The 15396-nt window shown below is 46.6% G+C and overlaps 1 protein-coding gene across 3 annotated transcripts in view; it reads right to left on the minus strand.

Moving 5' to 3' along the window:
* tnksa (tankyrase, TRF1-interacting ankyrin-related ADP-ribose polymerase a) overlaps nucleotides 1–15128 on the minus strand; it is a 196269-nt gene extending 181141 nt beyond the window's left edge. For all 3 annotated transcript variants that reach the window (XR_011593293.1, XM_070880229.1, XM_070880222.1), the window contains exon 1: nucleotides 14801–15128. Coding sequence is in view for 2 of the 3 variants with exons in the window: in XM_070880229.1 (XP_070736330.1) it covers nucleotides 14801–15092 (292 nt within the window). In the remaining variant the exon portion in view is untranslated. The remainder of the gene's footprint in view (nucleotides 1–14800) is intronic.
* Between the last annotated feature and the right edge of the window lie 268 nt (nucleotides 15129–15396).

Genomic DNA, 15396 nt, shown 5'->3' on the forward strand with positions numbered 1-15396 from the left:
TTGACCCAGCATCAACTGCCGTTTGAAGAAGAATGTTCCAAAATTCTACCACCCTTTGCATGTAGAAGTGTTTCCTAACTTCACTCCTAAACTGCCTGGCTCTACTTTTTAGGCTATATCGATCTTTCCACCCAGCGAACATGCTGGACACTAATCTTGCCAGCCCCCCTTCCATCCCACTTACCCACCACTGCCTTCTTGGACTTTGCCGGCAGAAGACACCACCCCTCTATTTATTTCATTGCAGAATATTCATTCACTCGCGAACAAGGCTCTAGTCATCCACTACCTCACTGTGAAGGACTGACATCCTGGTTTGACTGAAGCGCAGATGCCGACACCCTGCCCCTTCGTGAAGCCTCCCGACCCAGCTGTACTTTACATCAGCTGCCCCTCCCCAAACTGCCGCAGTGACAGTGTGGCTCTCATCGCCAAATCACCCCTTGGTCTGGCCCCCTACTTCGCTGATATTTTATCCTCCTTTGAGTACTTCTCTCACCTTTAAAATCCTCTTTCTCTACCGCACCCCTCCCCCAAGCTTTTCACTGGGATATCCGCCCTCAGCAACTTCTCATCCTCTGTGATTTCAATCTTCATCTTAGCTCCCCTTGCCCTCTTTCTCATCTATACCTTTGCCACCTCCAGACTCTACTACTCCAATGCTCTCCTGGCCGGCCTCACATCTCCACCTTCTGCAAACTTCAGCTCATCCAAAACTCTGCTGCCCGTATTCCATCCCGCAGCAAGTCCCGCTCACCCATCATCCCTTTCCTTGCTGACCCACATTGTCTCCCAGACCTCCATCATCTCAAATTTAAAAATGTCATCCTCATACTGAAATCCCTTCATGGCTTTGCCCTTCCTCTGTAACCTCCTCCAGCCCTACAATTCATCTCCGAACTCTTTAGTCCCGACTCTGACCCCTTGTACATCCCACCCTCAGTTCGCCCCACATTAGCAACTGTGCCTTTAGTCGTCTAGGCCAGATACTCTGGAATTTCTTCCTTAAACCCTTTTGCCTCTACATCTCTGTGTCTTCACCTCTCTCTCCTCCTTTATGATATTCCTTAAAACTCACCTCTGAGCAAGCTTTTGCTCACTCCTTATATTATCCCTTCCTTTGTCTTAGTGTCCATTTTTGTTTGATTATACCTCTGTGAAGTGACTTGGGGTTTTGCTACATTAAAGGCGCTATATAAATGCCAAGTAGTTGTAGTTTTAAATTCACTAAAGCTTCATAGCAGTCTGTTCTCAGTCATATACGAAAACAGATCATAAAATTATTTCCATAATGCAACTGTAGTGCTAAAGGAAGAGTTCAATCATCTGTTGACTGATGGTTCCAGCCATCCTCGCTCTTAAAATGCAATCTGTTAATTCAAAAAGAACGCCACCATCCAACAACATTCTTGCAATCAACCAAAGCGTAACCCCATTCTGTCTTAATATTTATAATGGCAATGGCTTTTGGATCAATTGCACTGCCCTAACAAGTTTGCATTATAGCATGTCTGTGTGAACACTGCACGGTCATGGAGCAAAAAACTGCTGCAAGGCAGAAAATGAATTAAGGAACCTTTAAAATCAATATAAATCCCAAACTCAAATACTCAGGATTCAGGTGGCCATTATAATCCGAGCAGGGTTCGAACATTTTCACATCACAAGCATCCCTTGATTCAATCGCTGCCTTTTAATCAGGTATCCTTACTCACTAATGTCCTTGTTCGATGTCAACTCATGTTGGCAGGATCATATTAGCCAACAATTAGTACTTGCAGCAATGGGTGGGTATTCTGGTTCCCCAAAAACAGCCCGATCTATCAAGAGGCACAAAACCATGATGGCACATACCCATCTATCAATTCAGACAAAATCAGGATTATTCTATACAGAAGCCCTCAGGATCACACGAGTCAAGACCATCTTGCGGCCCCCACAGACCTTGCTATATACACGCTTTGCCTGTTGATGAGGATCACCTACAGTAAACAAATTCACACAATTCTTATTACTCAGGACAAGAGGATACATATCGTATGCAACACCACTCTCCCCAGTCCTAATAAACTGTTACAACCAACCATAGTTTCAGGTTCACATATGGAATCAGATCTGTTTCTACCTGGAATAATAAACAGAGATAATGGGCACTACACAGAAACTGCTCCAGAGTGAGAAATCCTGGCCATGTAACGAGACACACAAAAATCACACAGTAAGACAGCACGGTGAGCAATACCACAGGAGATCTATTATTTTCTTTAAATAAAAGTCTGATGGAACATAAAATGGTTCAAATACAAAAGGCTGTAACGAGCTTTAAAAAGCAAGACTTAAATTAACAAATACAGCTCTGTTCAGTGGAGATAAAAGCACACAAAATGTAGCACGTACAAGTTGCCACATGCCTCTTGTTATATCTTTGTAGCATTACTTCTTTCTTAATTTTCCCTGCCTAGATTAATATACAATTCCAAGTCTCCAGCAAACTGATAAGAGGTGGTGAAATGTCTACATACTGAGGTCAAGAATACTTTTCCCATCTGGATATTTTAATGTGATACAAACAAGAAAAAAGCAAATATTCTACTGCAACATAATTTTTCAGATCATAAGGAGCGAGAGAGCAAGAGAGAGAGAGAGAGAGCGAGCGAGCCGAACCGGCGGCCCAGAAGGCGGCCTTCGGGCAGGGTTGGAGGTAAGTTGGTGCTATGTGTTTTTTAATTCTTTTGATGTGTTGGGAGCTGGCTGTATGCTTCGCTTTGCAGCCTCAGCTCGCATTGTGTCCCTGGTTACCATGGCAGCCCAATCTTTTTGACGCAGATCAAGGCTCCACCCCCAAAACTAAAGGTCGGGTTAGGCCAGGCCAAAATGAAGAGATGCAACGGTGATACTTAGACTTTTTTTTGGGCATACTTGGGCCCCCCAAAAAATCAGGCGGAACTCTTCATGCCAAAAAAATGCTTTGAGGAAAATTGAGCCCATTAAGAGGGCAGCACCTCTCATCAGTGAGTGACTACCATTCAGGATGGTTCATTGGTGATAGACCCCTCACTACCCTTCATTCTCACTGTGACTGCAAGTTGCTGCTAACACCCAGCAGTGGCAATACCTCAGGAAATTGTCTTTGGTGATAGGCTTAACCAAGAAAATAACTGGCGACAACTGCTAGCAACACAAAGCATGCTTCACCCTATATTTTTTGCACGAAGACTTATCTTGGCTTAGCTAGTTCAATGCCTTTCCAACTGTATGGAGTACCATACGGTAATAATCAAGACTGCTTTTTGCCAGTCAACTAAGTATAAAATCATTACATAAGATTACATAGATTACACAGATACAGGCCATTTGGCTCAATCAGTACATGCCGGCGTTTATGCTCCACTCAAGCCTCCTCCAGTCTTTCCTCATCAAATCTATCTGCATTCCTTTCTCCCTCATATGCTTGTCTAATCGCTTCTTAAATGCATTTTATTCTGAATTCCCTATTGGATTTCTTGGCGACTATGCTCTTCCCCACAAGTGGAAACACTCTCTGTATCCACTCTATCGAGACCTTTAATAATTTTACAGTCTATTAGGTCACCCCTCAGCCTTTTTCAAGAGAAAAGAGACCCAGCCTGTTCATCCTTTCCTGATATGTATACCCTCGTATTTCTATCATCATCCTTGTAAATCTTCTCTTCACCCTCTCCAGTGCCTCTATATCCTTTTTATATGGCGACCAGAACTGTACGCAGTACTCCAAAGTGTGGTCCAACCAAGGGTCAATACAGGTTTAGCATAACTTCCCTATTTTTCAATTCTATACCTCTAGAAATAAACCTTAATGATTGGTTTGGTTTTTTAAAAAGCAGCCTTGCTAACTGTGTCGCAACTTTTAGTGATATGTATTTGTACACCGAGATGCCTCTGTTCCACTACCCCACCTAGATTCTCACCCTCCAAGTAATAAGTGACCTTTCTATTCTTCCTACCAAAACGTAATACAGGTGCAGCGTCGAGAATGTGGAACCCTTGGGACCGAGGCCATTTCAGATTCCGGGCTTTCGATCGTCTTTCTGACATCACGAATCCGGAAACACCCGAGCCCAGGATCAGGTATTTCCGGATTTTGGAACGTCAGAAAGGGAGGGGATCCCTGCCAAGAAGCTGTTCGGGCAGGCCCTGCCGTGGAGGGGCCGTTCCGGCGGGCCCCGCCGCGGAGGGGCCGTTTGGGCCGGCCGGCCAGCGGCAAAGCACCGAGGTAAGGGAAGCGGCGGCAAGCAGGGCGAGGGGTCAGGGCCCCCGAGGTCGGCAGGTCCGGATTCCGGAACATTTCACGGATTCTGGACGACCCTGCCACCGATCAGTCTGAATTCCAGAACTCCGGATTTTCAACGCTGCACCTGTACCTCACATTTATCTGTGTTGAACTTCATTTGCCAATTATATGCCCATTCTGCAAGATTATTAATGTTGTCCTGCTCAGTATTGTACAGGGTATTGATGAGGCCACACCTAGAGTACCGCGTACAGTTTTGGTCTCTGTATTTAAGGAAGTATATACTTGCATTGGAGGCTGTTCAGAGAAGGTTCACTCAGTTGATTCCGGAGATGAGGGGGTTGACTTATGAGGATGGGTTGAGTAGGTTAGGCCTATACACATTGGAGTTCAGAAGAATGAGGTGTGATCTTATCAAAACATACAAGATAATGAGGGAGCTCGACAAGGAGGATGCAGGTGGATATTTCCACTCGTAGGGGAATCTAGAACTAGGGGGCATAGTCTCAGAATAAGGGGCTGCCCATTTAAAACTGAGATGAGGAGGAATTTCTGATCTCTGAGGGGTGTAAATCTCTGGAATTCTCTGCCCCAGAGTTGTGGAGGCTGGGTCACTGAATGTATTTAAGGCAGAGATAGACAGATATTTGAGCGATAAGGGAATGAAGGGTTATGGGAAGTGGGCAGGGAAGTGCAGCAGAGTCCTTGATCAGATCAGCTATGATGTTATTGAGTGGCGGAGCAGGCTCGAGGTGCCAAACGGCCTACTCTTGCTCCTATTCCTTGTGTTTTTATGTTCTTATGGACTGTCGCCCCCAATTTGGTGTCATTCGCAAATTTAGAAATTGTGTTTTTGATTCCAAAGTCCAAATCGCTAATATAAATTGTGAACAGTGGTCCCAGCACTGATCCTTGTGGAACACCACTACCAATCATGAACGCACCTTCACTGGACTACAATGCTATCCAACATCAGTACATCAAGATCACCAGGCAATACTTGATGTGACTATTAAATTACCATCTATCTAGCTTAAAGTTATCACTCACCCATTCAGTCACAAAAATGCATACACCGTCATGATATTAAATGGTTGAAAGACCCCCAATGTTTGAACTCATGCATCACTGAAGGGAGGGGCCAAATTTCAATACCCGAAAACACCAACTCTCATCGAAGATCTTTAAAGAAGCTGCTTACATTGATAAGACTAAAGATCTTTGGTCCCAGCAAGCAACTGCTCCAGATATGATTTAATGAGCACCACCTGGAAATTAAAGTGGCGTATGCTGAAAAGCTGCAAGCCTTTAAAAACTAGTTGGTTGACAAACAGAAAAGAAAACTTGTTATTTATTGTGACTTGTATCGTGGGATGTAAACAAACCTGAGGCAGCTGCAGAACAAATGGGATAAATTCTGACTACTGCAGGAGTTAGGATAAACATTACATACCAATACATATTATTTATAGCACAGAAACAGGCCTTTTGACCCAAGAGGTCTATGCCAGTGTTTATGCTCCATAAGATGTCTCCTCCCACCCCATCAACATAGCCTTCTAATTCTTTCTCCCTCATGTATCCCATTAAATGCATCTGTGCTAATCGTCTCAACTACTCCTTCTGGTCGCAAGTTTTGGATTCTAGCCATTCCCTCATTAAATAAGTTTCTTCTGAATTCCTTACTGGCTGTTAGTTTTGGACTACCCAACAAGTGGAAAATAGCTTCTCTACATCTACCCTATCAAATTCTTTCATAATTTTAAAGATCTCCAACAGGTCACTTCTCAGCCTTCTCTTTTCTAGAAAATAAAAGAGCCTCAGCCTATTCAGTCTTCCCTGATAGTTGTAACCTCAGTTTTGGTATCATCCTTGGAAAACATTTTTTGTTCCTTCCCCAATGTCCCTAACTCCTTTTGTAATATTTGTGGTGGGCAAAATATTGGGAAAAATTCTGACGGACAGTATTAATCATCTAGAAAGACACGGATTAATCACGGTTAATGGGTGTTTTTGGACTGGAAGGCTGTATTTAATGGGGTTCCACAGGGCTCAGTGCTGGGTCCCCTGCTTTTTGTGGTATATATATCAATGATTTGGACTTGAATGTTGGGGGTGTCTGATTAAGAAATTTGCAGATGACACTAAAATAGGCTGTGTGGTTGATAATGATAATGAAGAAGAAAGCTGCGGATTGCAGGACGATATCAATGTGGTCAGGTGGGCAGAACAGTGGCAAATGGAATTCAATCCGGATAAGTGTGAGGTAATACATTTGGGGAGGTCTAACAAGGCAAGGGAATGCACATTAAACGGTATGACACTGAAAAGTATAGAGGAACAAAGGAACCTTGGAGTGCAGGTCCACTATCCCTGAGGGTAGCAGGCCAGGTAGATAAGGTGGTTAAGGCGGCATATGGAATACTTGCTTTTATTAGTCGAGGCATGGAATACAAGAGCAAGGACGTTATGCTTGAACTGTATAAAACACTGCTAAGGCCACAGCTGGAGTACTGTGTGCATTACAGGAAAGATGTGATTGCACTGGAAAGGGTGCAGAGGAGATTTACAAGAATGTTGCCTGGATGGGAGAATTTTGGCTATGAGGAAAGATTGGCGATGCTGAGTCTGTTTTCTTTGGAACAGAGGAGGCCTGATTGAGGTGCATAAAATTATGGGGGGCCTGGATAGAGTGTATAGGAAGGATCCATTTCCCTTAGCAGAGGGATCAACAACCAGGGGACACAGATGTAAAGTAATTGCGGGGAGGTTTAGAGGAGATATGAGGGGAAATTTCTTCACCCAGAGGGGGTGGGGGTCTGGAACTCACTGCCTGAAAGGGCAGTACAGGCAGAAAGCTGCAAATTTCTAGGATTCTATGAGTCCCAAAAGAACATTGACAACTGAACACTCTATTCAGGATAGAGATAAAAACTAGTTCTTTTAATTCCCAAGAAGTTTACACACTTTGGGCCCAAGTTTCCACACGTGCCTAGAACGGCGCAGTCCCGATCTGGACGCCCGGTTTTCGCGCCACAAAGTGCGCCTAAAAAAATCCTCCATATTCTCCACCTCCCTGCAGGTCCTCTGGCCCTCGGCGCAGCGCAGCACGAGCTGTGGGGGGGGCGGAGCCAGGTCCCTGCGCTGAAAACAGTGCCGGGACCTCTGCACATGCGCGCTACAGTGGGCACGCAAGTGCAGTAGCTCCAGGCGCCCGAAACTGTGTGGGAGGGGCCCGAAGCACGCAGCCCCTAGCCCTGGCCGAATGGCCTCACTGGGGCTGCGTGAATAAGGCTCCTCCCACGGCCAGCTCCTGCGCCCTACCCCCCCCGACCAGACCCGCCACCCGCTTCCCCCCCCCACTGCCTCCGGACCGGACACCCGCCACCCACCCCCCCCCCCCCGACTGGACCCGACCCGACTCCCGCTCCCACTCCACCCCCCCCCCGACTGGACCCGACCCGACCTCCTGCTCCCCTCTCTCCCCCGCCCCCCCCCACCCCCGGACTGGACCCGACCCGACTCCCGGTCCCACTCCGCCCCCCCCCCCCGACTGGACCCGACCCGCGCTCTCAACCCCCGACCCGACCCCCCCACTGGATCCGACCTGAACTCTCTCTCCCCCCCGCCTCCTCTCTCTCTCCCCCCGCCTCCTCTCTCTCTCCCCCCGCCTCCTCTCTCTCTCTCCCCCCGCCTCCTCTCTCTCTCTCCCCCCGCCTCCTCTCTCTCTCTCCCCCCCGCCTCCTCTCTCTCTCTCCCCCCCCGCCTCCTCTCTCTCTCTCTCCCCCCGCCTCCTCTCTCTCTCTCTCCCCCCGCCTCCTCTCTCTCTCTCTCCCCCCGCCTCCTCTCTCTCTCTCTCCCCCCGCCTCCTCTCTCTCTCTCTCCCCCCGCCTCCTCTCTCTCTCTCTCCCCCCGCCTCCTCTCTCTCTCTCTCTCCCCCCGCCTCCTCTCTCTCTCTCTCCCCCCGCCTCCTCTCTCTCTCTCTCCCCCCGCCTCCTCTCTCTCTCTCTCCCCCCGCCTCCTCTCTCTCTCTCTCTCCCCCCGCCTCCTCTCTCTCTCTCTCCCCCCGCCTCCTCTCTCTCTCTCTCCCCCCGCCTCCTCTCTCTCTCTCTCCCCCCGCCTCCTCTCTCTCTCTCTCCCCCCGCCTCCTCTCTCTCTCTCTCTCCCCCCGCCTCCTCTCTCTCTCTCTCTCTCCCCCCGCCTCCTCTCTCTCTCTCTCCCCCCGCCTCCTCTCTCTCTCTCTCCCCCCGCCTCCTCTCTCTCTCCCCCCGCCTCCTCTCTCTCTCTCCCCCCGCCTCCTCTCTCTCTCCCCCCGCCTCCTCTCTCTCTCTCCCCCCGCCTCCTCTCTCTCTCTCCCCGCCTCCTCTCTCTCTCTCTCTCTCCCCCCGCCTCCTCTCTCTCTCCCCCCGCCTCCTCTCTCTCTCTCTCCCCCCGCCTCCTCTCTCTCTCTCTCTCTCCCCCGCCCGCCTCCTCTCTCTCTCTCCCCCCGCCTCCTCTCTCTCTCTCCCCCCGCCTCCTCTCTCTCTCTCCCCCCGCCTCCTCTCTCTCTCCCCCCGCCTCCTCTCTCTCTCTCCCCCCGCCTCCTCTCTCTCTCTCCCCCCGCCTCCTCTCTCTCTCTCCCCCCGCCTCCTCTCTCTCTCTCCCCCCGCCTCCTCTCTCTCTCTCTCCCCCCGCCTCCTCTCTCTCTCTCTCCCCGCCTCCTCTCTCTCTCTCTCTCTCTCTCTCTCTCTCTCTCTCTCTCTCTCTCCCCCCGCCTCCTCTCTCTCTCTCTCTCTCTCCCCCCGCCTCCTCTCTCTCTCTCTCTCTCCCCCCGCCTCCTCTCTCCCCCCGCCTCCCCTCTCTCTCTCTCCCCCCGCCTCCCCTCTCTCTCTCTCCCCCCGCCTCCCCTCTCTCTCCCTCCCTCCCTCCGACCCGACCCGAACCTCCCCGACCCGACCCAACGCCACCTACCTGTAAATCTGGTGCTGGTTCAGCCTTCAGTCCCGAAAGGCCTGCCTGAAGCACTTTCACACAGGTAGGAAGATGGTTTATTTAATCTTTTCTTTGCTTATAAATGTTTATTCAGGTTGGATTTATTTGTATAATATTTGCATAAGTATAAATAAGGATTTATTATAGAATTTAATGACTTCCCTTCCCCTACCTCGTTCTGGACGCCTAATTTGTAACCTGCGCCTGATTTTTTAATGTGTAGAACAGGTTTTTTCAGTTCTACAAAAATCTTCACTTGCTCCATTCTAAGTTAGTTTGGAGTACGTTTTCACTGTGGAAACTTTGAAATCAGATGTCAGTGGCCGGACACGCCCCCTTTTGAAGAAAAAATTGTGTTCCAAAATGGAACTGTTCTACCTGACTAGAACTGCAGAAAAAAAAATGTGGAGAATTGCGATTTCTAAGATAGTCCGTTCTCCACCAGTTGCTCCTAAAAATCAGGTGCAAATCATGTGGAAACTTGGGCCCTAAGTCCCTAATCTGCTGGATGAACATTTCATTATTCAATCAACATCTTTTGGAATCACAGACAGAAAACAAATATTCCTCAAGAAAACAATCATCCTCAACTGCGGGGCGGGGCATGAAGGTGCTGCCATGGTGGTTAAGCAACACCTCCATTTTAATATTCTTAGCGTTATTTTCAAATCCCTTCATAGCCTCGCCCCTCTCTATCTCTAATCATCTCCAGTCCCACAAACCGCCAAGGTATCTGTGCTTCTCCAGTTCTGGCCTCTTGAGCATCCCCGATTTTAATCGTTCCACTATAGGCGGCCGTGTCTTCAGCTGCCAAGGCCATAAGCGCTGCAATTCCCTCCTTAAAACTCTCCGCTTCACTTTTCTCCTTTAAGATGCTGCTTAAAATCTACTTCTTTGACCAAGCTTTTGGTCATCTGCCCTTATATCTCATGTGGCCCGGTGTCAAATTTTGTTTGATAAAGCTCCCGTGAAGCACTTTGGGATGTTTTACTACGTTAAAGGTGCTATATAAATACAAGTCATTGCTGTTAATGCAGTCATTCCCACTGTACAGTTTTAGATTGGGCAAACTGATTCTGAAAGAAGCATCTATTCTCAAAACCTCAATATATGTACTCGCACACCCACACTGATGTCAGGTTCTTGTTAACGTATTAGCAAAGCACTAAAAGTGGGAATGTTACATTTTTGCACTACATCCACCTAAACTATGAAAAACATCGAGCTACATGCACATAGATTTTATATATTTGGAGAGAGCATATTAAGTTGCAATATCTGTAATTCTGCAATATCACTTGATCATTTTGCTGCAACCAGAACTGAGCATCTGGAAATGGGATCCACTGGTAAGATTCAATCTGCAGATCTTCCATTTTTGCATCATAAATGTACAACATAGGAAGTACTATTGATGGCACTGGTGAAAGCAATGAGATCATGAATTAAATTGGCCTGTGTATTTTACTCTAACATAGTATTAATTACCAAATAGCCTATTAAGAATATTGAATGCATGATCTCCTACTTTTATACACTACCCCCCAAATAATCTATTCCAAGAACAGCCAGTGCTAACTCCTTGGAAAATATATCTCCCAACCACAGCCTTTAGGACTCAATAGGGAATTTTTGACCAAACATTGGTATTGAACCAGTAACATGTAGCCTATTTTTTAAAACAATCCAAAAGTAACCTGAAGTGGAAAAATTTGCAGGGCTATGGGGAAAAAGTAAGGGAATGTGACTAATTGGATAGTTCTTTCAAAGAGCTGGCACAGGCACGATGGGCCGAATAGTCTCCTCCTGCGTTGAATAATTCTATTATTCTATGAATTTCTAGAGTTTCAAAGTCTGTAGGACACTGCTGAACATTCTAACATTCCCGCTTTAGAAAAAGAAACAAATTGAGCCATATGGATGTCTTCAAAGTGTGAACAGCTATTCTTGCAGAACAAGATGAGGCCAGGAGCTTGTGTCTAGATGCAATGAGGTGTTTGAGATCAGCTGCCAATATTTCCCTCCCTGCTGTGAGGAAGGAGTCAATCTCCAATCACCTCTTACCTCAATTTCCATTTAAAAACCATTCGGATCTGCTTCAAATGGGGCTGTATACTTCTCCCAGTAACATAATTTCACATTTTCTGTCCCAAAATAAACCTTGTAATTCACATCAGTAAAACAGTTACAATTACAGGAGTAGGCTATTCAGCCCCTCGAGCCTGTTCTATTCTATTAGATCATGGCTTATCTGTACCTTAAGTTAAGAAACAATCAGCTGTTTATAAACATGCCTAAAGTTTTGAAATTAATTTTACTCCAGTTGATCTGGCATCAAAGCATCCCTTGTTAAATTAATATTTTACACTATGGCATCAAAATTTGTTAAGAAACCTCCGGAGACTGCAAATAAGGGCTCATCTTCTCAAACATACAACTACTTTATAGACTATAAAACAGCTTCAGCCAGGGACAAGGGAATTCTGCAATTGAATTATATTAATCAGGACATCTATTTAATATATCAGTACAGTAGCTGTCAAGCTTAGACTTCTTAGCCTCCGGCCAAATGTGAGACTACTTCAAGACACATGCCCACTGTTTCTAAACAAACTTAAAATGCTGGCAGCATGTGTACAATTGCAAATTTATATCTGCATGGTACAAATGGAGACATTCACAGTGAAATTCAAGTCTCAAATCTCTTAAATATTTCAGTTCGTTAACATGTACCAGATCTGAAAATAACCTCTCTGATTCAACCAAATCACAAAACAGGTTAAAGTTAAAATGGTAAAACAATTGCAACAAATAATTAATACAAGAAGTAATACAAGAATATAAAGTTTTGCTGCAATCAAATATAAAACTAGGCTTGAAGATGTGAATTACTGACCTGCAATGCAGCCTGCAGATACTCAAAATATCCATTCATAATCTTATTGCATAAAAACATAATTGGTAACATCTCACCACCACACTGGTAATTTGAAAGTAAGATTGCTTTAAACAAAAATATAGCATTGTAATACAACAGTTTAAATTATTACTTTCTGGCTGGAAGCAAATTTTAATCACATTTGTTCATTTCTGACTGGATATCAAAAACTGAACTTTTTAGTGAAGCCAAAAGCAAAATACTGCAAATGCTGGAATCTGAAATAAAAACAGAGAATGCTGGAAATCTCAGTGGGTCAGGCAGCATCTGTGGAGAGAAACAGAGTTAACGTTTCAGGTCAATCACAGATACTGCCTGAGCCGCTGAGATTTCCAGCATTTCCTGTTTTTATTTTAATAAAGGCACTTTTGCAGTTCAACATGAGCTTCAGTGCATGTTTTAAAACTCTGTTTGAATCAACAGAACTCAAAGCACTCAGAGGAGCACTTTAACGATTGTAATTATAACCCAAGCTATTTATCAACCTTCCCAAGAGGTATCTTACATTTATTGAACTGCTCGCATTAATCCAGAACAAATATAGAGATTTATTGCATTACACTACAATGAACCTAGAAAAAGCCAAATCAACTGTTTCTTCAACCCTACCGTAGACATGACTCCATCTTCTACTTAAATTTACTTTGTGAATACATACTCACAGATTCCTTCCCCTTCCCACCTGAAAAAAATCCAACATAACTGCAGCATATTTATCCTTCCCTACATCTACCCTTTTAACTCATGACCAGCTGTCCTACACATTCTCTATCCACCCTAATCAAATAAATCCTCGAAAGGTTGGTTTAGTAGGCAACTGTTTGGTCCATCGTGCCATTGCACATCATGTCTCATGAATCGCTTGATCATCTTATGGTCGTCCAAACCGTTTCCCAACTAGATATTCATGCAGTTCTATTTTTGAATTTATCAATTGGTACTGATGAAAGTCCATAGGAAAATATAACACATGATTTAGCCGCGCAGTGTTATTTATTTTTATTAGATTCACTCACAGCCTACATGACCTGCTAGAAAACTGGTTTCCCCACACTTCAATCCATCACAAAAGCAACTTTAGATGAGAACTTTTGAACTGCAGGAACAATGTAATAAAGATTTTTCAAAACCCTGGATTATCTGCTTCTTTGTACCTGAATATGCATGTTTTTTACAAGTCCATGTTGTTTGTCGGCGTGCTTTATTGGGTTATATGAATATTAGTTATGCCATATCCAAGTTCTTTCAGTTTAGTAAGTGGTGGGGACTGATCTACTTTTCCCAGTTTTGTAATCACCCTGAAATGTTTTTTTAACACTTGACAGCATTTGAGAAACCCAAGGGAAGGGCCATGGCTCACTGCAGCATGGTTGAAAAGAGTAGGAGCGAAAACAAGTTGGATCAAGTAGAGATTAGTTGACGGCAAGCTCAGGCTTTAAAAGGCCTGTGTAAACTAGGAAGGAAGGAAAGCAGTTCCTTAATTTTGGGGGGTGTTTTGAGAAATAAAAATCTGCAACAGCAACTGCAGCGGGCAAAGGAGACAGCATTAAAAAAAAGTATTTGGTTTTTGACTGGGCAGAGATCGCAGTATATAGAAACTAAGTGGTTTTACAGATTATAAGTGGTCCTTGTGATCTCCTGGACTGGTTTATGTCACCCAAGGGGGCTGGACAGGAATTTCCCAGAGTAATTTTTCCCTTTTTGGCCCCGAGTTTGTTTTTCTCTAATCTTTTGGGAGAGGCAAACAAATCCAAGGCCAATAAGGGAAAGATCACTTTGGAAAATTCCTCTCCAATCCCCTTAGGTGATCAGTCTAGGAGATCACATGAACCATATAGAAAGTGGAGGGGGAATAGGAAATGGCTAGTCACGATATTCCAGCTGTCATGAGTGTGGGACAGGCTTGGTAGACCAGCTGATCTTTTCCTGTATCATTTTCGTCTGTTCCTATGTTGACAACAGTTTTTTGCTTAGCAAAGGTGATATGCATCACACCTTCAGCACAGCCAGCTCTCACTTTACAAGTGAGCCAATAATGAAATTATTGGTTACATCACAACAGAAGGATTGTCTTCCCCTTACCTCAACATGTTCTCCACCTCCTCTCCATATGAAGTCCAATTAAGCACCATAAATTCATGTTACATGATAGACTCTAGGGGAATCAAGGGATTTGGAGATCGGATGGGAAAGTGGAGTTGAGGTCGATAATCAGCCATGATTTTATTGACTGGCGGAGCAGGCTCGAGGAGCCGTATGGCCGAGCCCTGCTCCTATTTCTTATGTTACGATTCATAGGCAATCCTGGTAAAGGCTGCATTGGGCTGTCAGTTTGTAATACTCGCAGATCCCAGCAGGGATTCCAGTGATCCCCGTCACTGCTCTCCTCCGGGCCCATGCCAGCACCTTCATGCCCCGCCCCGCAGTTGCTGGTTTGTTTTGACGGCGGCGAGGTCCCAGGGCCCCGAAGCCGAGATTGTGCCCGGGGTAGAGGTAGGCTCGATTGCGCTCAGACGGCCCTCGGCCCCGGGCTACCGCCACCAACGGGAGAGCCCCGCTCGTCCCACCTCCCGGAGACGCCGCTCTAATCCCCCACCCTCCTTCAAAATGGGGTTACACACCTGCGGCAAAGTGCAGCGGCGTAGATTTCCTGCCGGCCATGTCCTTGGCGTTCACATTGCCCGAATCCACCAGGCGCTTCACCCGCAAAACGTCGCCGTTCCTGCAGGCCTCGAATAGCTCGCGGCCCGAGTCGCTCACCACCCCGCCGCCAACTGTTGTTGTTGTTGTTGTTGCCGCCCCAGGGCCCGGGGGACTGGCGTTACCGCCAGTGAATCCTGGCGAGTCGGGCCTGTCGGAGGCCGGAGCCGGATCCGAGGCGCTGGGAGAAAGCTGACTCCGCCGCGCCGCCATCTTCCACCGTCACTGCAGCAACGCCGGATGACGTCAGTGAGAGCGGGCGGGAGTGCGCACGTACGGAACGTCGCCCCACACCCCCCCCCCCGGGCGGGAGTGCGCACGTACGGAGCGCTGTGCTGAGCGGCGGCGCTCTCGGGGTTGCGCTCGACGTGAGGCCGAAGCTCCAAGTCTGGCTGGTGGGCAGCGAGGCCGTGCCGGCGGGGAAGCACTCACTGCTCACGAGTGCCACTCCTGGCATAGAATCATACCGCACAGAAGGAGGCCATTCGGCCCAGCGTCTCTTTAAAAAACGATCCAA

This window comes from Pristiophorus japonicus, chromosome 1 (assembly GCF_044704955.1).
Source record: "Pristiophorus japonicus isolate sPriJap1 chromosome 1, sPriJap1.hap1, whole genome shotgun sequence".
In the NCBI taxonomy this organism is placed as follows: domain Eukaryota; kingdom Metazoa; phylum Chordata; class Chondrichthyes; family Pristiophoridae; genus Pristiophorus; species Pristiophorus japonicus.